Here is a 23,954-nt window from a genome sequence, read left to right on the forward strand (position 1 = left end):
GAAAAATGGTCATGTCATTTTTTTCAGTCATGTAACTTTGAATGGTCACTAAGTGAACTGTTGTAAGTTGAGGACTACCCAGTGGTGGAATTCAATTTTTTTTACTACTGGTTCTGTGGGCGTGGCTTAGTAGGCGTGTCGTGGCTTGGTGGGCATGATAGGGGAAGGATACTGCAAAATCTCCATTCTCACCCCACTCCAGGGGAAGGATACTACAAAATCCCCATTCCCTCCCCACTCTTGGGGGGAAGATATTGCAAAACCCCATTCCCTCCCCACTCCTGGGGGAAGGATATTGCAAAATCTCCATTCCTACCCCACCCTGGGGCCAGCCAGAGGTGATATTTGCCGGTTCTCCGAACTACTCAAAATTTCCGCTACCAGTTCTCCAGAACCAGTCAGAACCTGCTGAATAGCACCCCTGGAACTACCTATATATTAAAGGGTGTTTAAATTGCAGTGTGCAGAAACACTTTAAAGACTATGTCAATTTAGTGAACACATCAACACATCGATAGGGTTCTCTTGGCAAAGTTGGTTTGCTAGCACTGTCTACTGAGATGATATTTTTTTTATTTCCATGTGAAGTATTCATGTATCCATGTACATAGATATGAAGTGCCCTAGAGTTCTTACATCCAAGTTACTCCCAAATTAGACCCCACTTTCTGCTTCTGAGACCAAACAAATTTAGCTAGATGCTGCCCCCATTGTAACAATGCCATAACTATTTTAATTCTATTAGAATAAGCATTTAAAGGCATACACACACAAATGTAAGTAAGGTCCTTGAACATTTTAATTTATCCACATTTGAAAGCCAATTGCTATGAGTTGAGCCCTGCATCAAAGAGGGATAACATCAAGATCACATGAAGTGATAATATGGCTTTATACTACATTAATGAGAAAAATACTTGAAATAATACGTCCAGTTCAGGTCACCATGATATAAAAATGATGCTGAGATCCTAGAAAGATGATTGGGGGTCTGGAGGCTACACCCTACAATGAACAGTTAATGGAACTACCGGTAGTTAGAATTGAAGAAGCTTCTTGGATGATAATAAGAACATTTTCAAAGGAAAAAAACATGAAAGCCAAGTTGCCTTTTGGAAAAGCACCTTTGGGTTAAGGGAACTAGGTATGTGTAGTCTAATGAAGAGAAGGATTAAAAGTTATATGATACCAGCCTTCCGATAGTTAAGGGGTTGTTACAAAGATGAGGAGGACAAGCTATTCTCCAAAGCATCTGAGGTCCAAAAAAAAGGTGGAAGAGAAATCCTACATGGAACTAAGAAGAAATTTCCTGATAGTGAGAACCTCCCCAATTAAATCCTTCCCAATTTCTTTTAGATTTTTTTAAACCCACCTTTATTATTTTTTTAATAAATAACTCAAGGGGGCAAACATACATAAAGCTTCTCCTTCTGTTTTCCCTCCAACAACAACTTTGTGATGTGGGTTGGAGAGAGAGAGAGTGACTCACTCAGCTATCATTCATGCCCAAGATTCTTCCCAAGAATTCACCTTCTCCTGGTTTCTAGACCAATGCCTTAATTATTACACCAAAGAAGCAATTTAATGCTTCTTCAAATGTTATACCCTAATTTTCAGTCCAAATAAATAAACTTGGATAGTTTACAGCAAAATGTATACTTTATGACAAAATGCATATAAAATGAGTATATTTTTCTACTTTTTTTTCAGAAACATACAGATTAAGGCAGAAATAGTACGTATTTATGAATGAACACATCTGAAACAGACTGGAAATAATTAGCACTGCTGCCATTTAATATACAAAACATTTACAACATGTTCTGCTCTCTGTCTTACAAAGCCATGCATTTCAGTCTGACACATCAGTCTTAAAACATGTTAGTGAAAGAATGGAATCTTGTTGTTTTAAGCAAAATACTATGCAAATGCTGCAGCACATATGAGACCATGGCCCTGCTATTATATTATTATTATTATCATTATATCTTTTATTCATTAAACATGAAACTCAGTCAACTGAACATTTAAAAATGTGTCACAAATACCATTGACTGGTACTAATGGTTGATATGGGTTGCTGCCAGCGTCCTAGGTATCAACCAAGTACCTTCTTAAGATGTACGATGTTCCAAATAGTGCAGATTTTTTGCAGTTCTGCTGGTGTTATTGCAGGAAGCTGCAATTTGTTGATGTATCTTATAAAATTCTTGGACATGGTACCAAATGCCCCCATGACAATGGGTATCCCTGTTACATGTTTCATCCATAGCCATGTAGTTTCAAAGGCCAGGTTGTGATATTTCATAATTTTTTCCAGTTCTTTTTCTTCGACTCTGGCGTCTCCTAGTACTGCAATGTCAATAAATTGTACATTTCGGTTTTCGACAACTGTGATATCTAGTGTTGTGTTGTGTTCCAAGTGACAATCTGTCTGTATTCAAAAGTTCCTCAAGATCTTCACCTACTCATTTTCTATAACTTTTTCCACTTTATGTTCCCATTATTATTATTACTATTATTATTTTATTCATTAAGCATGAAAGTCAACTGAACATTTAAAAATGTATCACATATATTATTGACTGGCACTAATGGTTGATACCGATTGCTGCCAGCATCCTAGGTATCAACAAAGTACCATCTTAAAATGTATGATGTTTCGAGTAACAGTTTTTTGCAGTTCCTCTGGTGTTATTGCAGGAAGCAATAACATCAGTGTTATGATGTGTTTTGTAAAATTCTTGGACATGGTAGCAAGTGCCCCAATGACAATGGGTATCACTTACATGTTTCATCCATAATTGTGTTGTTGTTGCTGTTGTTACTGTTGTTGTTGTTGTTGTTAGACTAGATCTTAATCACTGCAACTGTGTCAAGATCATTATTCCTTTGCATGGGTAGAGAACAATAGTTTTCTCCCAACAGATGTGATGGCACTAAAGTGTTCGAAATTAACACTTGAGTTACTAACACTTAGTTACTAACACTTGCTGAAGTGCCAGTAACAGTAACTGAAAGTGGGGTGTCATTGTGGTTGAAAAACCCTGTTAAAACTATATTCCAAATGTATGCCATCAAAGTCGGAAGGAATGTCAATGATGATTCAGCATAGCACCCTGATGTCCTGGAAACCCACTATAATGACACCACTCATGTTTAAAAATATCTTGAATCCAACTAAATGCACTCAGATCTTTGAAAAATGTGTCTTTCGTAAAGCTTTTAATAGGCTGAAAAGCATCCAAAGTTCTCTTTTACCCAAAATATACCATAACTATAACAAATTTATGGTATTTCAAAATCTACAAGGAATGTGTTTCTACCCAAGCTTCACATAGAAATAGAATATGTATGCAGATGCAACTGCATCAGATTTATTGGTTGCACCTAAGTGCATCTGCATTGCAGATGAGGATAATACCAAGGGCAGAATAGAGTACATTTTTAAAAACAATCAAATAGTAAGCAAGAATCAGGGCAACCTTCTTTGTGCCTTTGATCTCTGGTGAACTTTCCATATGGTGTTGGAACTCCAACCTGGAAGGAGCCATGCAAAAGCTACTCTAAGTGTGATAGGAAATGCAAGCTTGTACAGAAGGCTCTCCAAAGTCAACAGTTCAAAGTAAGGACTGGTCAGTATGTCCTGATCTCCTGCTGTACTACCTTCAACAGGATCTGGAGCTTCAGTGTAAGAAAACCTGCAGAAAGAAAAGGATGAAGAATATGAATAAATTCATAAAAGAACTATAAATAAAATTAAAAAGGTAAGAATAACCCCCCCTATGCAGTTTGAACAATGGTGACTGTTCTATTGGTTTGATAGACCAGGGGTCTCCAACCTTGGCAACTTTAAGACTTGTGGACTTTAACTCCCAGAGTTCCTCAGCCAGCAAAACTGGCTGAAGAATTCTGGGAGTTGAAGTCCACAAGTCTTAAAGTTGCCAAGGTTGGAGACCCCTGGTCTAGACCTTCTCCATCTTTTGGGGGAATATATGATGACATGCCCTTATTGATAAACAGCTATGGTATAAGGTTAGACTCTAAACTGTAACATTTCTCTAGTTAAGGCTCATATGTCTGTTCAAGTTTAAATTCAAGTTTACGGGAAAAAACATTTTTTTTGTCTGGAACCTGAATTATTTCAAAAGAATTTTGAAGTGGGCTATTATATGCTTAACTGAATAAATAAAAGTAAAATGGTGGACAGAATGTTTGGAGACAATTCCATTTGAACAATAAGAAGCCCAATATCATAATTTAGGAACCAGATCAGTCCAAGAACTACCTATAATTATATTATTTGCGTTGGTCTGGATATTCTTTGTGTCCCAACCTTGGCAACTCAAGACTTCAAGTTCCAAAATGCTCAGAAATATAGTAGCTATGTTATCTGGGAATCGCAGCTGAATTGCCACAATTGAAGTTAGTTCTTGGACTGGGCTGATCTTTAAATAATATAATTAATATAATTGTTTTATAACCACAATACAATTATGATGTAAAAAATGTATATTATTGCTTAGACGGATTAGCCTAAAAAGTTCTATCAAAAATTAATCATGTAAGATGGACTATTTCATACTTGCTTATTGGCTTGAGCTGTATAAATGATTCCCATATTATATATCCTAGGGATCAAATACAGGACACTACAGGTGACACAAATGCATGCAAAAACCTGCTGGTAGAAGATGATGTCCCTTTCGCCTGCATCCTGATTCCTGACCCATTTGGCCAAGCTTCCTAGAGATACCAGAAGATGAAGCTAAGCATCACAGGGAATGTTGCTCCTGCCTCAGTTTACAGTATCATTGGCTATGATTTTAAGGATGTCATAATCCAAAACGATCCACTCACAGAAAGTTTTACGGCAACAATTTGGCATTGATTGTTTGATGAGCAAATAATAAACTGGAAGACCACTTAAAACGATGGCACATCCGATGCTAATATTAACCGGGTCTGAGTAGAAAGACATTCCCACTGTGAAAAGGCAGATGACAGTAAAGGAAATGGGAATGAAAAGAGGAACCTGGAGAGGGAGAGAGAAAAGTATGTTATCAGGTAAAAATGTTTCAAAGGTGGTCTTTGTCATCTTATGATTAAAGTCTCCATCATAGATGGAACTTGTAATGATCTGTGGGAATGTCCTTGAGAAACAGCAGCAACAACAGACTAGTCCAGGGTCTCCAACCTTGGCAACTAAGTTGCCAAGGTTGGAGACAGCTGGTCTGGAGTATCTCTGAGGGTTGACAGATCCTTCTAGGGAATTATTGTCTTGTCACAGTGCTCAATATCTTCTGTGAACTTGAATGTGATTCAATGAGAGTGTAAATTTCCAATAGGTTCTCTCTGGTGGTAAAGTTCAAAGAGGGGGGGGGGAAGAGAAGCTAAGGATAATCTACTGCCAGAATGAGGACAGTAGGACTCTTAGTCAAATTGCCTTGGAGAAATCAGAGACTGGGCAGCACTTTTTCCAACAGACAATTTATATTTAAAAGGCTTAAGATTGTATGAGCTACAGTTTATGAATGCTTATGCCACTTCACAAAAACATGTGCTTTTTAATACATTTTTAATCAGAAGTTATAAAATCCAAAACCAAATCAGGAAAAAAGGCAACAGTCACTCCCTTCTGCCAAGAAAGCTGTATGGACGTGACTGAAGCATTTGGCAATAGCAATAACACCTAGACTTATATACCACTTCACAGTGCTTTACAGCTCTCAGGGTCAGCCTATTGTCCCCAACAATCTGAGGCCTCATTTTACCGACTTTGGAAGGATGGAAGGGTGAGTCAACCTTGAACCTGGTGAGATTCGATCTGCCAAACTGCAGGCCAGAAGTGTGGGGCCCTGTCTCATCTCTGGGGGTAAGAGATGGGCAGGGCAGGGACAATGACAGAGAAGGTTTTCGCCTGGATTCCACCAGTTTGAATTCTTTGATTAATTGTATTCAAAACATATCCTCCCTGCCTGACTGGGTGGGATGGGACAATGTAAAGACAATTCCTCAGGTAATAGCAATAGCACTTAGACTTATATACTGTTTCACAGTACTTTACAGCCTCTTTAAGTGAAGTAATTGCTCCTAACAATCTGGCTCCTCATTTTACCAACCTCAGAAGGCTGAGTCAACCTTGAGCCTGGTGAGACTTGAACTGCCGGCAGCTGACAGTCAGCAGAAGTAGCCTGCAGTACTGCATTCTAACCACTGAGCCACCATGGCTAGTCAAGTCTAGATAATGAGATGCATCCCACCCAGCCTCCTCCTAAAGCTATTTGTCTGGTTCATGGAAGACCATCACATTTTCAGAAGCACAACCGTGAAGCAAGACAGGGTTTTTGTGGCCCTTTGAGAGGATTAGGATTGTTTTCTCAACTACAGTTATAAGGGAGCAGCCATTTTAAATCTGTCATAATCATATCTCTTTTTCCTAGATCTGTACAAATAATAGGCAAGTTGCAGAAGTGCCACTGCATTTTTTTTATTAGTTTTTGAAATATTCTTAAGAGGAAGAAGAACATTTCACCATTTTCAGTGTGCTTTTTGAGAATTGCAAAGACTTTGGTATGGGAAAACTTTGAATTTCTGAATTCAAAAAGGAAGGTGGAACAAAGTAACTTCAGGACTTCTTGGAGGCAAGTAAACACTCTAGTTGGGTTAGTGCCACCCTTCTTTCAAAGATCCAGGACTTACATTCCATTAAGATAGGTAAGTTGTTATTGATATATACAAGGCTTATATATCACTTTACAGTGCTTTACAGCCCTCTCTAAGCAGTTTAAAGAGTCAGCATATTGCCCCCAACAATCTGGGTCCTCATTTTACCCATCTCAAAAGGATGGAAGTCTGAGTCAACCGTAAGTCTGGTGAGATTTGAACTGCCAAATTGCAGGCAGCCAACAGTTAGCAGAAATGCCTTACTGCAGTACTGCATTCTAACCACTGTGCCACCGTGGCTAATAATAACAATGCCACTTTACTATTTGATTTATATTTGAGAAGAATTAGACCAAAGAACTCCTGACTCACCTTTTCAGAGCTAATGAAAAAAGGTAAAGCATTATGTTCCTAAAAGACTTCAAACTATCAAACCTTACCTTGAATGGGCTTAATATATCAGGATGGCGACAGCGATGAACTATAAGCCCAAGGGTGGCTAATCCTATGAAGAGCCACCGAGAAAAGCTGAAGAAGTTCAACAAGTGGTAAAGATCTCCTACACAGATCATGGCTGTGACCAAAGGGAACTTGAAGAAATAAAATGAAAAAAAAAATAGTAAACTAAACCATCAGAGTTTTCATAGGAAGAAGGCAGAAATCCAAACCTAACTTTGGCTCATTTGCTTTGGACAAAGCATGAAAAGTGTGTCATTGTTGTTTTTCAAAATTGTTTATAGGGTTTGCACTTTTATTGCCAACAGTTTCAAGAATGCAAGATTGTTGCTGCTTTGTGAAAGGAGATTAAATTTCAGACATGCGTGTGAAATGATAATAGCTCACAGGTCAAATCCAAACCAGAAAGAAATTTCAAAGCACAATATTTTAAACTAAAGAACAACAAATCCACTGGAATATTTTATAAAGCATCAATAGAAATCAATTGCCAGTGTGAGCTAAACAGTTAATGAGTTTTAGCTGATTTGAATTTTAACATACGATCAATACACCAGCATATTAATTGGTTCCATCAGTCTTAGAAGGTAAAATCTTGCAGATCGATTGTTACATTTAGGAATAGCACCTGGCATTTCATGAAAAAAAGCACTATAGAAAATTCACCCAGAGATAAATCTACACATAGATAAATCTTGCAAAATCAGATGGCATCTGGATATGTTGAATTACAAGTCATAAAATCCCCACAAGAACACACAACTGATTGGTGAATGGGAGCTGTAGTCCAATACATCTAAGTGCCATCAAATACAAGTAGAAGACTACCATAGTAATTGAAAATGCTTTTTGTAAACCACATACACATGCATGAAGATACAAATGCAGTAACGTACCACAATTCACCACACAATCTGGGCGATTTAACCAATTTTTTTTGTTGTTTAAGAGACTTAAAAAAAATAGTATTGGGAAAGGTAGAATAAAAGAGAAGAGGATGACTGACTCAACTATAGCAGTGATGGATTGATTAATTGATTTACAGAACTTGCAACTTTTAAAAGGCTGATGGCCCAGTGGTGGACAGATCACCTTGGAGAAGATCTATCTACAGTATGTAGTTGCTAAGAGTCAACACTGGCTTGAGGGCACAAAATCATAAGCAATAATCAATATAGGCAATCATGATGATTTCAAAAGCAAAACAACACACTTTCACAATTATTGGTATTACTGTGGTCAGGTTATCAATAACACAGGCTGTTTGCATTATTGTCAGCTAAAGATGATTGTCACGGGCTTGCCAGATCAGAGCCATTGAAGTAAGAAATGAATGTGACACTATAGACAAAGAAGCATACCATTAGCAAGACAGCTGGCAGTGGGGTATGGCGTTGGATGTGGATCATAGAGAAGAGGGTAGGCCATTGCCCCTCCCTGGAAGCCACAAACAATGTCCTAGAAGTAGAAAAATGGCTGTAAAAGAGCTCAAGTATGTAGGAAACTTCACTAGTAGAAGCCTGATAGATTGGAAACACATTTCATAGAGGTAATTTTATGCCATTCTTCAAATGATAGCTCTGAATGAAATCAGGCAATAATATTTTTAAAATCTAAATGCAAAAACAATCAGCAGAGTACTTCAAACTTGTCATTTCTCTTGTTTCAATAGTCTAGTCTAGACTAGACTAGACTAGACTAGAATAGAATAGAATAGACTAGACTAGACTAGACTAGACTAGAATAGAATAGAATAGAATAGAATAGAATAGAATAGAATAGAATAGAATAGAATAGAATAGAATAGAATTCTTTATTGGCCAAGTGTGATTAGACACACAAGGAATTTGTCTTTGGTGTATAAGTTCTCATTTTACATAAAAGCTATAAGTGATAAATCATGATCATAATCATAAAAATGCATTCATCTTAAATCATAAGATACGACACTTAGTGATTGTCATGGGATACTAAAATAAAATATGCTTTATTTTATTGGTATTGATTTAATTAACTATTTATAGAATGACCAATTCCTCTTTCATCTAAATGGTTACTATTTTCCAAGATGTTCGATAATTTTAGAGGAGATCACAAAGGGCATCATTCAGGATATTATATGCACAATCAAAAAAGAAGGAAAAATTTGCACCTCCTTCTGAAAAGTTGGTTGATTTTGGCTTATCAGCTGTGTCAGCCCAGCCATTGCTGTTTGCAAATCTAAGTTTATATTTGTGTGAACTTGACCAACAGTGATTTATTTAACAGTCTATGTTAAGCGAGGTAAGGCTCAGCATAATGTTCAACACTTAAAAAGGAGCACCTGTGAGGAAAAAACACAATTTTCTCCTCCTTTGCTTCAAGACATTAGAATGGATCATCTGAAGGAGATAATGACTTCATTGTTCCTCCCCTTGTCTTTTCCCCCTGAAATTCCCACTTCTCTTTTTTCTCCACAACTGACTTCCACATAGTGAAAATGAGGACCTTGAAATTAATTAGGGAGAGGAAACAGCTAACAGCAAGGGCCCAAGAGGGAAATGTAGGGGTACAAAATTAATTATAATCCATCATTTCTGTGTTCTTGATAATTTCCCTCCAATGTGCCTCTGAAACAAACAACTATCTTTGTTGTATTTTGTTACTCAGTTTCAGATGCTTAGAGTCTGAATTGAATTTGGCATCATCCTTCAGTTGGGAGAAACTGTATCAGTATTAAATGTGATATCCTGATTACCAGTTCCTATCCTACCTCTATGACTTTCGGGTCCTAATCAGTGTCTGCCACAAGCCATAATAACATCACTGTGACATGTGTCATGGTATTGTAGAAAGTTAGCACCCACCCCTCATCTAGAAGATGAAATATTCTAGGAAATAATAAAAAGGCAGAATATTTCCCCTAAAAGAAAAATAGAAATCTTAAGGGACACAGAAACTCAGTCCCAGCAGATATTTTGGTGGCAACTTATCTACAAGACAAAAGACTGGGCCATCTTATCTATAAGACAAAAGACCTTCGGCTCCAGGGGGATAGGATTAGCCTTCATTCAAGATCCAAACCAGGACAAAGCCATTAAGCCATAATAGGACTTGCCAAAGCCCCTTCATTACATCTCCCAGCAAAATTCAACCAAGCCTGGGACTCAAGACAACCTACAAAGTTACCCCTGCATGGCCCCATGGAAGTCTGACAAATAATCAGAATACATTTCTTTCATAGGAACAGGAAGGAAGTTCAAAGCCCAAGAGAGGGTATAAATCTCTCTCTCACACATACACCCATGTGCTTGATTGCCCAGGACCATGTGGTCCTGTCCACCATTAAACCATCTTTCCAAACAGCTTCCATGTTTCCAGTGTCTTTCTCCCCACTTTGAACTGAACCCAGATGGATATTTCTTCCAACAGTATCATGAGATATAAAGGTAAACATTAGAAGTTAACCAGCTACCAACCTTGAAAATGTAAAAATTCCCCCATTCATGGTTCCAAAACAAGACAGGGAAACCAAGATTGGAATTACAGAGATAAGGCTCTGGAAAGCTTTCCGTGCAAAACTCTGATGGGAGAAGAAAGGCATGGTTGTAATTCACATATGTGAAACACTGCATGAATCAACTCGGCTGCGAACAAAAACCACCAGGAGGGCTTCAGAGATGTTAGGGCATCAGCTCAACAGTATTTCATTTCCAGTTTTACAGCTGCTTGTTCCTTATGTCTCTAATATTATTACTGCTTGCTTCATCAGTCTTTAAGAAAGCTTTGGAAATACTCTAATCTTGAAATATTATGTGTTTGTACCAGGGGTGAAATTCAGCAGGTTCTGACAGGTTCTGGAGAACCAGTAGCGGAAATTTTGAGTAGTTCGGAGAACCGGCAAATACCACCTCTGGCTGGCCCCAGAATGGGGTGGGAATGGAGATTTTGCAATATCCTTCTCCCAGGAGTGGGAGAGAATGGAGATTTTGCAATATCCTTTCCCCAGGAGTAGGGTGGAAATGGAGATTTTGCAGTATCCTTCCCCTGCCATGCCCACCAAGCCATGCCCACCAAGCCACACCATGCCCTCCAAGCCACGCCACAGAACCGGTAGTAAAAAGAATTTGAATTTCACCACTGGTCTGTATATATGTGTGCATGCATTGATCTATTTCTATATCTCTCGGTTTCTATCTGTCTCTCAGTAGTTGTTCAAATCTGGCAACTTTAAGATTGTGGACTTCATCTTGCAGAATTCCTCATGCCAAATCCCATTTCAGAACTCTCAGTTCTACAAAAAAAAAATAATAATAATATATAACGGAAAATTAAAAATGTCTTGAGATTTACTTTTTTTAAGAAGAGATAACAGTGCTGTCTCCACCTGAGCCCCCACCCCTGTGTGAATATTCATACTATTTGCGATTCCAAGGTTTTACAGAGACAAAACAGACTCTTGGGAGCTTTCGGTGAAACTGTGCTTAATTGACACTTAATTGCCAAACCTCTCTTTCATCAATTGCAAATGGAACCCTCTGGAGCAGGGGTCTCCAACCCTGGCAACTTTAAGACTTGTGGTCTTCAATTCCCAGAGTTGTCTACTGGTCTACTCCTTCCCTCTTTATCCACCATTATAAGTTGGATGTTTTTGCTTCGGCAGAAGCATTCTTTGGTAGGAGAGTCTTATAGCAGGTGCATTGTGCGGGGACTGCTCCAGGCCCTTCGACATCCCCTTAGGACTGCCAATAGCTTTGGTATGTCCCATGTCTGACTGATGCCGCAGCTTCACTGGAGAATAGGCGTTGGTCTACCTGAACGCCAATTCTCGGTGTAGGTGTGGCATCGGTCAGCCCCTCCCTTCTGCTCAGGGCCTGCTATGAATTTGTCTCTAATGTTGGAGGAGCTTTCTATTCCAGATGGAGTAGTGTTCCGGTTCCCAGCCTTTGTCGGAGTTTTTTTCCAGAGGGAGAATTTCTTCTGACCTGTCTTCGCCGAAACTGGGCTCAAGAGGAAGGAGGAAGGGGCGTGGTCAAAAAACTATGACTCAGTCTCTAGGCAGATCCAGCTTTAAGTCCACAAGTCTTAAAGTTGCCAAGTTTGGAGACCCCTGTTCGGGAATGTCTGCATTGAAATGGGTGCAGTGAGGGGTGCCTGTGTTGTTTGTATGTGTTCGTTTAATCTGATTGTAAAAACAGCCTTGACTTTCAACTCACCACAGCCACTGCCTGGGAGACAAGTACATCTGTTGCTGTCAGTACTGTGTAATAGGAAACATTGGTGAGCATATACCCCACGATCACTGTGATCACAGACACAATCACTGCCAGAGGGATATTTCTACAGAAAGGAAAAGGAAATTGAGACACCTATGAGTACCTCCATAGCCCACATCCCAATTAAGATTTAATTCAGCTGTCCTCCTGGACCTTTATGCCCTTCAGAGAGGTTGGAAGTACAATTTTCAAATGGCGAGAAAGCATGGCCAAAATTGTTTAATCATCTTATGCCAGGCACTGGTTTCTCCATGAGAGGGCAGTAAGCAATTGAAAACCATAGAGTGGCAATCCCAAAGGTGCTTTTTCAAGAGGCAATTGGACTTTCTGGTTTTTCTCTGAAGATGTTTCACTTCTCATCCAAGAAGTGTCTTCAGCTCTGAGTGGGAATTAAAACCAACTAAACTATCTTCTGATAGTTCTGAGCGCCAAAGAATTGAGGCCTTTGAACTCTGGTGCTGGAGAAGACTCCTGCGAGTCCCTTGGACTGCAAGGCGAACAAACCAGTCAGTCCTAGAGGAGATCAACCCTGACTGCTCTTTAGCAGGCCAGATCCTGAAAATGAAACTGAAATACTTTGGCCACCTAATGAGAAGGAAGGACTCACTGGAGAAGAGCCTAATGCTGGGAAAGATTGAGGGCAAAAGAAGAAGGGGACGACAGAGAACGAGGTGGCTGGATGGAGTCATTGAAGCAGTAGGCATGAGCTTAAATGGACACCGGGGGATGGTAGAAGACAGGAAGGCCTGAGGTCGCGATGGGGTCGGACACGACTTCGCAACTAACAACAACAAAACTATCTTCTACTCCTGGGTGTGAAGAATGAAGTAAAACAGAACTTCAGAACAGAACCTAGCTCAAGAGGCATTTAAAAAATGGAAGCTCCAGGTAACAGTCCCAAAGGGAGGTAGAATCAGGATAACAAGTAGAAATCAATTGGCTGGAATGAAGAGGTAGGTAACATTTATATCCAATACAGGTCAGGATCATTTTTTTTTCTTGTCATTGTTCCTTTTGAAATGTGTTACCTATATATATATTCTGGGCTTCTTGGCCATATGACTGATAATGGAGGCCAAATTGTCCTCCACTTTCTATCCTAAGATAATTTTCAACAATCTTGCTGTACAACATAATTCTAGCTAAATTTAAATAGCGGCTGAACATGAATAGGATAGCTTTTAAAATAATCAATCAATTAATCAATCATAATAGAGCCAGAAGGGAACTTGGAGGTTTTCTTGTCCAATCCCCTGCTCAATCAATAAATTACATTTATTATTATTATTTATCATTATTAATTAATTATTAATAAATTTTTACTAATTAAAATTCATTAAATTTTCCTTTTTTTGAATGTATATCACTGCTGTCATTCGCTACTATTAACTGCCTTTCAAGGATAAACAATTTTATAATTCAGAAACATTTGTTGGAACAATTTCTCATCTCTCTTCATGTCAGTGCATCGGCTAAACAGGGATTTCCAACCTTGGCAACTTTAAGCCTGGAGGACTTCAACTCCCAGAATTCCACAGCCAGCAAAGCCAGGCTTAAAGTTGCCAAGGTTGGAGACCCCTGGGCTAAAGAGGTTGCAGAAATCAGTGTTTTAAATATAACATAAAGCCTCTAGAGGGAGCCAAAGTTAATATCTGAGAAATTAATGACAATTACACAAGAGTTCAGGTATATGGACTTGTTTTGAGAGTAAAGATCTCTATTTCACATTGTTCGCTCACTGATTTATCTATTCTCCTCTTCACAGAAATACTACAGTTGTCGCACAGGAAAGTTTTATAGAGCTTTGCAAGTTAGGGCAAAGCACCTTGGCAAAGCTGCTTCATTCAGTTCCACCCCTAGCAGTTCCAATAGCCAGAAGAAGTGCTCTAAAGCAGTGACGGCAAACCTATTTGGCACTGAGTGCTTAAAAGGGACCATCGCACACACATACACGCGCACACACATTGAAAACCAGTAGAGCAGTTCCCCAATGCGCATGTGCGGAAGCGCCAGAAACTGGAAGCTTAGCTAATGTTCCATTTTCTAACGCACATGTGCAGGTAAAGACAAGCTGGTCAGCACGCACATGCGCACCGGGGAACTGCTTTTCCAGTTTCCGGCACTCCCACACACACAAACACCAGCTGGCCAGGGTGCATGCACGCACCGGCAACCGAAAGAGCAACAGGCGATGGCTGGCATGCCTAGAAAGATGGTTCTGCATGCCACTTCCGGCGTGTGTGGCATAGGTTCACCATCAAGGCTCTAATGCAGCGGTTCTCAACCTGTGGGTCGCGACCCCGTTGGGGGTTAAATAACGATTTGCCAGGGGTCGCCTAAGACCATCGGAAATATGGGAAGTATACTTGTGAGTCGAAGAATCGTGCTCCAATGGTTGACTCCACAAGCCAGCTGCAGGCTCTTCAAATCGCTAGCCGAATTCAGCTTCAGGCGCGATGAATTAAAAAAGAGAGAAATCTTTGCTCTGATGTCTCCCTCTCAAGCCAGCTGCAATCACTCCCAATCGCTAGCCTAATCTGGCTTCAGGCGCGATAAATTTAATAGGGGAGGAGTCTCCGCTTTAATGCCTCCCGTCCTCAAGGCAATCGCAAGCAGTTCAGATCGCTAGCCAATATGGCTTCAGGCGTGATAAATTCAAAAAAACAGTTTGCTGCTTTTTTTCCCCTTCTGCGGTTGGGGTTGCCACATCGTGGGGAATTGTATTAAAGGGGTCGCAGCACTATAAAGGTTGAGAACCACTGCTCTAATATATTGCACATCAATTAGAATAGAGCTAGAAGTAACCTTGGAGGCCTTCTAGTCCAATCTCCTATTCAATCAGGAGGCCCTATATCATTTCAGATAGGTGGCTGTCCAGTTTCTTCTTAAAAACCTCCAGTGATGAAGCACCCACAATTTGTGAAGGCAAGCTGTTCCACTGGTTAATTGTTGTCACTGTTACGAAATTCCTCCTTAGTTCTAGGTTTCTTCTCTCTTTGTTTAGTTTCTATCTGTTGCTTCTTGTCTTGCCTTTTCTAGCTCCTAGAACTCATTCAGGCATTTGCATCATATCCATAGTGTGGAGCGCTTGGCAACGTGCAGCTGTCTTATATAATTACTCTCTTCTTTTCATTATTCAGTATGCATTGCATGCACACAGTAGGAAGCCTTCCCTTTCAGCTTAATAGAGTTTATCTCTGAGCGGACATACATAATTTGTAAAGGACTCTTAGGAAATCAAGTTCAACCACAGTATATTGCATGTGTGTTTGAAACAATGACTTGTCTATTATGCCACAGCGCTGCGTTATCTATATGACTGCCTTTCCCTAAGGATATCTACCCATCCAACCAAATCAGATAGGGTGGGCATGCTTCTAGTCCCTTCTCCTAAATATTGCTTATTTGACGGGATCTAAGAACTCTGCATTTTCCATGGCAGCCCCTGCCCTATGGAACAGTCTTACCCCTTAAGTTCAACAGGCTTCTACTCTCCTAGTCTTCCATAAAGCATTGAAGGTCTGGCTTTCCCGCCAAGCACTGGGGATAAGTTGAGGTAACTGCACTTCAGAATCTGACTTGACTCCAGGTTTTTGTTTTTAATGGGTTTAGTTTTTAGAGTTTTAATATGGCTTTTATGGAGTTTTAACCTTTGATTGGAAGCTGCCCAGAGTTGCTGCCCAGGCAGGAAACCCTACACCATCTCAGACAGATGGTTATCCAACATTTTCTTAAAAATTTCCAGTGTTGGAGCATTTACAACTTCTGCAGGCAAGTATATATGCCAGTGGTCCCTTTGCTCCAATGGTCTTTATAAAGCTGGAAGGAAAAATGGGCATTTTGTTCTTTATCTTTATCTACAGGGGTGTCAAACTCAAGGCCCACATGCTTAGATGCATCCAGGAAAGAGCAAAGGACTGGCCTGTGGTGCCTCTGCCAGCAAAAATGGAGCTCGGGAGGGTCACACAAGCCCCCTGAACTCCGTTTTCACTGGCAGAAGGTAGCAAAACAAACCAAAAGCTAAATAAAGCAAAAGGAGAAATGTTTCCCCCTTTGCATTTGAGCATCCAGGAAGGGACAGGAAAGGAGAAAGGAAAGAGAAAAGAAAAAGAAAAAGAAAAAGAAGGGAAGATGTGAAGAGAGCAAGGAGGGAAAAATAAGGAAAGAGGGGAAGGAAAAAGAAGAGAAGGAAGGAAGGAAGGAAGGAAGGAAGGAAGGAAGGAAGGAAGGAAGGAAGGAAGGTTGTAATGAGAGGGGGAGGTCTGAGGGTAGTCCTGCCTTAGCACTTGGCCACCTCAGATGCCCCTCCCCCGACACAAGAGACATCGAGCTGGCCATGCTCACCATGGCCACACCCACCACGCATGCAGGCCCCAACATCAAGCACAATCCTGATGCTGCCCTCAATGAAATCAAGTTTGACACCCCTGATCTACACAATAGGGAACTCATGTGGCTTGTCAGTTTTCTAGGCAGTGAGGGCAAAAGCATTAGCTATGATATTCGACTGCAAAATTAAAATATTATGTTTTAGTGCAGGCAGTAAACTCCATCATTTCTGCTCCCCACTGTTTTCTTCTGAAAGTACTATACCAGAGGTGGGTTTCAGCAGGCTCTGACCAGTTCTGGAGAACTGGTAGAGGAAATTTTGAGTAGTTCGGAGAACCAGTAGTAAAAATTCTGACTGGCCCCGCCCCCAACTAATCTCTGCCTCCCAAATCCCAGCTGATCAGGAGGAAATGGAGATTTTAACCTTCCCCTGCCACCCCCACCAAGCCACCCCCACAGAACCGGTAGTAAAAATATTTGAAACCCACCACTGTACTATACCACAAAAATGTATCTTGTTAGGCCTGTTACTCTAGCCCAGTCTTTTCTACCAAGCTGGTGTCTTCCAGATGCAACTCCAGCATTTCCTACGTATGGAGGAGTTCAGTCATCTGGAGAGAGCCAGATTGGAAAAGACTGGTCTAAGTCAGAATGAAGTTTCATCTTTCCAACTCACCGTTCTGGCTTCACCAGTTCTTCTCGTACAAAACTAGTTTGAAACCTGCATTAAGGGCGGAGCAAGAGATAGAAAGGACTGTTTCAGTAATGGTGAACCTTCAGTAATCACCAGAAGGTTTCAGAAATATACATTATGAATGCATACCATCCAGAGTAGGCGAACATCCCTGCATAAAAGGCTAAAGGTAGTTTGTCCAAAACGAGCGCTTGGGTATTGAAGGCATCCTGGAAATTTCCTGTACAGCCTAAAGAAAAAGAGTAAAATTACAAAGCAAAGGCATCATAGCAGAAATAGACATCCTGATGATGGATAGATTAGTGCCAAAGTCAGGTTTTATTGTATATATGTATATGTATGTATATATATATATATATACATATATGTATGTATGTATGTATGTATGTATGTAACTTGGTGGTATAACATATGATTTGCATAAGACAGGTGGGCCCAGATTCAAAACAACCATCTTGTCTAAAAAGGATTTTGTTGCAGGAGATAAGAAGACGCCTCCTCTACCTGAGATCTTACAAGCCATTGCCAAACATTGAATGATTTATAACAACTAGATTGGGTTAACATTACAATAAGCCATGTTTTAACCACCATTTGTTGAGTAAGTCATATGATAAACTATAATGATTGGCTTTCTTATGGAGAACTTTCTAGTCTGTTCCTGAAAATACCACCACCATCCCTCCTCCACCTCCTCCTCCTCCTCCTTCTTCTCTGTCAAATTTTATATGTTGCATTCAAAGCCTTCAATCCTCTGAAGTATTCCTTGTGATTTTTATCATTGCGTTGATTAGTAGAGAATAAAAACAGTGTGAAATACCTTGAGCTAAAAGCATCATGCCTGGGACAATAATGAGAGCGAGTGCTGCCAACTTGATGATAGATAAGACGGTCTGAAGCCGGGCACTCCAGCTGACACTCCAAGAATTTAAGATGAGAACAACGTCTAGAGTGGCAAGAAAGGGAAAGTATTTGATCTGCATGAGTACACAAAATCAGCATGCCTCACTACTGCTAGGGAAATAAAATGGCCAAGATTTCCATTGAGACTTACAGTAACCCAGGAGAGCAACAAGCTTCACAGCCAGCAGTGGAGCCGAACAAGGTGCAAAAAATGGTTCCAATATGTAACGTCCAAATGCTAAGGCGACAACGGCGCTGTTGGCTGGTCTAGAGAAAAATTTTGAGGAGACTTGAAGATATTATAGCACATAGTGCAATGTCCTAGTGCAGCTGATAAAGATGGTGATAAAGAGGAGAAGGAAGGTGATAAAAAGGAAAAAATGGAAAAAAAACAGCAGCAACAACTGAGAATGAATCTGCAAAATTCAGCTTCTCTCAATTATTTACTTTTTTTAAGCAATCAGATATAATTGTATACCATCTATCAAGTATTTCAAAACCAAACAGCCGCTCATAAATAGCCATAAACCATTTATTTTTGTGTTGATTGGCTGTCCAGAAATCAGATCTGAGTTAATCATTTTTAATATTAATAATTGTTTGGGGCAGGGGTATCAAACTCAAGGCCCAGGGTGTCAGAACTTGGGGGGTGTTTAGATCTGGCCCGCAGGGTTGCCCTGGAAACAGCAAAGGACTGGCCCATGGTGCCTCTGCCAGAGAAAACTATTTTTTCTGGCAGAAGGTTGCAGGAGGCTGTTGCAGCCTAAAACAGAGTTTGGGAGCCCATTTTCGCTGGCAGAGCGCTTGGGCTGCTACAGGTGCCCCCAACACAAGTGACGTCGAGCTGGCCACATCCACCACAGCCACATCCCCCCAGCCCCCCAAGGCCAAACACAACATCGATGTGGCCCTTAATGAAATTGAGTTTGACACCCCTGGTTTAGAGCATAGTACAAACATTCTGCACTTAGTATTAGGGATGTCGACGGACAGAGTGGGTGGGTAAAAAAAGACAAGACGGTGCAAGCAACTGCATATTTGAAGCCCCAAGCCTTTGCTCACATGGTCATGCCTACCGCTTCACTTTTGTGGCTATCCTTTGTGGATGCTCCTGCCCAGTCTTTTCCCAACTGGGACAACTGACTATCTGCTTTTGTGTTTTCTTTGTATGTTATAGAATTAACATTAGTTATAACCAGTGGTGGGATTCAGCCAGTTCGCACCACTTCGGGAGAACCGGTTGTTAATTTTCTGAACAGTCTGGCAAACTGGTTAGTGGAAGAAATCATTAGGCAGAGAACCGGTTGTTAAATTACTTGAATCTCACCACTGGTTATAACATAAGCTAATTAAAAAAAACTTTTTTAAAAAAGAACAGCTGATTCAGGACAAAATAAAGGCAAGACATTCTATCCTTTTGCTACTTATAAGAGTTCTTCTTGCCTCATAAATATAAAAAGTATGACAATTTGCCTAGGTCATCTTTTATTTCTGTATCCGAGTCTGCAGATTATTCCATTTGTGTTTGTGCATTAGTTATACTCAATAAACAATGATTTGGAGCATTTCTTGTTCACTATCATGTTTACTGAAGGTTGTAATGCAGGGGCCCCCAACCCCCAGTCCATGGCCCGGTACCAGGCTGCAGCCTGTTGGGAACCAAGCCATGCAAGCAGTGGGCAAGCGCAAAGCTGCACTTGTGCAAGTGGTGCACGCACACGCAAAGGCGTTCACTCTGCCCTCCCACAGAGCAAGAAAGGTTGGGGAACCGCTGTGATGATGGAAAAGTTTACCTTATAGCAAAGTATTCCGCCCATAGAAACAGGAATCCAGGCAGAGGACCTAGAGTTTCCAAGATATAAATGTAATGGCCTCCGGACTTGGTAATTCGCGTGCCCAGTTCTGCGTAACTCAAAGCACCTGGAATGATTTAATTACAATTTTAAAAAATCATGATGAAGACTTTATATCGGAAAGGTTTGGACCATCTAAAGTGCTGTCCCAGGAAAAGAGAAAATTAGGGCTTTCCTAGCCTAAATTATAGGAGTCCCCTGTATGTTATGTACTCTGGCCTAAACTCCTATGAAGGCAGAGACAGAATAGATTCGAAACAATCATTTCATGGTTAAATGCATTCTGTGGCCCTACCAGGTATAGAGAGGAGTTTCAGAGAAAGAAAGGACGTTCCCATATGCTTGAACTCTACTGGCTTAAGCTCTACCCCACATACAGCTCTGAGGAAATGCACCCTTTTACTGACGAAGGATCACTATTCTCAGTCTGTAGTACTTATGCTTTCCTTCAGTGGTAGGTTTCAAAAATTTTTACTACCGGTTCTGTGGGCCTGGCTTAGTGGGCGTGGCATGGCTTGGTGGGCATGGCTTGGTGGGCCTGACAGGGGAAGGATACTGTAAAATCTTCATTCTCCCCCCCCCCTCACTCCAGGGGAAAGTTACTGCAAAATCCCCATTTCCTCCCAATCAGCTGGGACTCAGGAGGCAGAGAATAGATGGGGGTGATAATCAGTGAAAATAGGAAAATAGGAAAAATGTCAGCAGATTAAAAAAAAAGAGGCATTACTTAACTCTTATTTTGGCTCAGCCCTCTCTAAACAGTATTTCACAAGGGAATTGGAAAAGGAAGGATGTGGAGGTAGAAGTGAAGCACGAGACTGATAAAAATATGATCAGAGAATATTTATTTTGAAGTAATAAAACTTCAGAGCCAGATAATTGCACCCTAGGGCACTGTCAATGGTCTTGAGAAAATGTAAAATACTAGATGACCAGAGGAGAGGTTGTTCCTATCCTCAGAAAAAGGAGAAAAGTGGATTGTAGGACCTGAGAGTCAAATAGTCGGATACTAATACCTGAAAAAAATTATAGACTAGATCATGATGTGATTGATATGAAAGCGCTTTGAAACGGATGTCAGAATGCATTTGCAGATAACACCTCTTGCCAGATTCATCTTAACCGTATTTTTGATTAATCTGAGACTTTGTTGGTAATGCTGTAATATAATAGATCCTGATTTCAGCAAAACATTTGTATTCTGATCTTCTGAGAATATAAATCTCAGAAGTCAGACGGCATTAATTCATTCCATTTCAGTCTATTCTTTTTACAATTTAAAATACATTTTTTATTTTATAGCAAGTATACGGTGATGATATTTGACTTCGATGCAACAGCTTGTCAAAGTCCCCCATGATATTCTGATTAGCAAAGAAATACGGTAAGTGTGAGTCTATAGCAGAGATGAAGACTTTTATAACCTCCTGGGATAAGAAAAGAAAAATCAGGTTGGATTGACCAGAAGGCAGCATTGGAATAGGATAAGGTAGTTTGGAGTTATAACAAGTGCTTCTGTAATCAAACTGTATTCAGTCAATTCTAATAATGCTTAGTTACATCTTGATTTCTTGAATTTGTGAAGCCAGGTAGCTAGATAACAAGTATTTTCTGATTCTGCAATTGTTAGATTAATCAAATTACTGTGCCCAGTTCTGAGCATCACAGTTAAAAAGCAACAAGATACCAATGAAATAATATAGTCAAGCCTAAGGTTTTTGGGAGATCTGTTGTCTTGGTTTTAATGGTTGCTAATGATGGACTGTCAAGTTTCATTTCATTTTTACTTATTTTAATTACTACTACTACTACTACTACTACTACTACTACTAATAATAATAATAATAATAATAATAATAATAATAATAATAATAATAATAATAATAATATTTTAATTTGTATACCGCCCTTCTCCCGAAGGACTCAGGGTGGTTTACAGCCAAGATAAAAACAGTAAAGACACATACAATACTAAAAACATACATTAAAAAACTTATTAAATTTGGCCCAATTTTTAAAATACAATCAATCCCGATAAAAATTAATAAAATTAAAACCCATAAAATCAACTAAAAAATTAAAATTCAAGCCAGTCCAGCAAGACAGAATAGATAAGTCTTAAGTTTGCGGCGAAAGGTCCGAAGGTCAGGTAGTTGTCGAAGTCCAGGGGGAACTTCCCTGGACGTTTATTTTGCGATATAATGTAAAATAATGTAACATTATTTTGTAATGTAACTTTATTTTGCGATATAATGTAAAATAATGTAACATTATTGTTATTGTTATTACTATTATTATTGTTGTTGTTGTTGTTGTTGTTATTATCTAGATAGTGGACAGGATAGTACCTGTAGAAAGCAGAATGGAACTGAAATAAAAATCACAAAATACAAAGACCTGACACTAGTAGTTCCATTTTACCAACAGAAGTAGAATAGCTGTGACAAAAGAAAGCAAAGATAGTACAATAGTGATAAACTTCTTGGGTACAATCCCAAAACATCTGGAGTACCATTTGAACACCATAGGCATTGACAAAATCACCATCAGTCAATTGCAAAAGGCAGTTTTACTTGGAACAGATTACATCTTGCAACAGTAACTTTAACAATAACAATGATTTGATAGGTGGAAAAAGAATGCCAGATCTAGCCTAAACATCTGGCTGGGTGACAAACCATAAGGAGCAAATTAAAATATTGTGAGATTTCCAAGTACAGACTGGTAAAGTCTTGGCTCATAAGACACCAGATATAACTGCAGATGAAAAGAAAAAAGTGTGGATAACTGATGTGGCAATATTAGAGATAGTAGAATAGAAGACGAAGAATTGGAGAAGATCACAAAATAACAAAATCTGAAAAATGAGATTATGGCATAAACAAACTATGGTAGTCCCAGTGGTTATGGGAACACAGGTGTCATACTAAAAATATCTTGAATGACACTTAGAAAATCTGCACATTGACAGAATTTCCATCTGTCAATTGCTTGGATCCACACATATATTATGTGAGGACATTATGACATCCTATGTTCTCGGGAAGAACTTGATGCATATGAACCAGGTAAAGAACTGGCAGCTAAAGTTTCACATTGGTGAACAAGAGTAATAAGCTGCCTCTCTTGGGGGAATTAGCTGCCTCTCTTTTGGGGGAAATTAACTTTTAACAGGCTCTCTGCTAGCACACAAAACCACCACCTTGGAAAGCTAGATATGACAATCATCTTCTTTTAATGACCCCATAATCCCAGTGGATTCTGGGTAACTGAATGGAGCTGAGTGTTTACTGGCCGGTTGCCCTTCCTGCCGCCAGCGTGGAGGTTTTTTTCAGCAGATATATTCTCATTGTGCCCAGAGAGAGAAATATCAGCCTCTACCTAGGATCGAACTACAGCCTCCTGATTATGAGGCGAGAGCTCTACCTTGAGGCCACTGCACCACCTGTAGCTAGACATGACAATAGCAGCTACCAATTCAATAAGAGTCAATGACATTGGCCCAACAGTTCTTCTGATCCCCTGAAAGCGGAACACAAAAGAAACTCACCACGCACCAAACATAGAGAGAATTCCGCAGGCAAACCAAACAATCAAGGAGAGGCCCACATTGCCGGAGTTTTTCAGGACCCCCTTGGGAGAAATGAATATGCCACTGCCCACCATGCTCCCGATGAGAAGCGAAAAGGCCCTGAGAAGTGTGATCTTCTTCCTCAGAAAGACAGCCTCTTCTTTCTTCTTAGATTTTCCCATGGCTAGTGTGATTCTGGATCAGTAGAAGAATAAGCTGATGTCAAA

At 39.9% G+C, this 23,954-nt stretch overlaps 1 protein-coding gene across 1 annotated transcript; it reads right to left on the reverse strand.

The window, feature by feature from the left end:
* Positions 1–3,597: 3,597 nt before the first annotated feature.
* On the reverse strand, positions 3,598–23,912 carry LOC131202168 (cystine/glutamate transporter-like). Its single transcript, XM_058190873.1, has 12 exons — positions 23,714–23,912; positions 20,097–20,223; positions 18,455–18,570; positions 18,221–18,346; positions 17,530–17,629; positions 17,383–17,427; positions 12,318–12,441; positions 10,581–10,684; positions 8,484–8,580; positions 7,107–7,256; positions 4,861–5,035; positions 3,598–3,701 (listed from the first exon to the last, which is right to left on the reverse strand). The coding sequence occupies exons 1-12, from the start codon at positions 23,907–23,909 to the stop codon at positions 3,637–3,639; spliced, it is 1,425 nt and encodes a 474-aa protein (XP_058046856.1). The 5' UTR covers positions 23,910–23,912; the 3' UTR covers positions 3,598–3,636.
* Between the last annotated feature and the right edge of the window lie 42 nt (positions 23,913–23,954).

The sequence above is a fragment of the Ahaetulla prasina genome, chromosome 7 (assembly GCF_028640845.1).
Source record: "Ahaetulla prasina isolate Xishuangbanna chromosome 7, ASM2864084v1, whole genome shotgun sequence".
NCBI lineage: Eukaryota > Metazoa > Chordata > Lepidosauria > Squamata > Colubridae > Ahaetulla > Ahaetulla prasina.

Coding starts and splice junctions, on each gene's coding strand:
- LOC131202168 (XM_058190873.1), bottom strand. CDS start 23,909: ATGGGAAAATCTAAGAAGAAAGAAGAGGCTGTCTTTCTGAGGAAGAAG. Junction 17,428..17,529: donor ATGTTCGCCTACTCTGGATG/GTATGCATTCAT, acceptor CCCTTAATGCAG/GTTTCAAACTAGTTTTGTAC. Junction 7,257..8,483: donor TGCCAGCTGTCTTGCTAATG/GTATGCTTCTTT, acceptor TATTTCTTCAAG/TTCCCTTTGGTCACAGCCAT.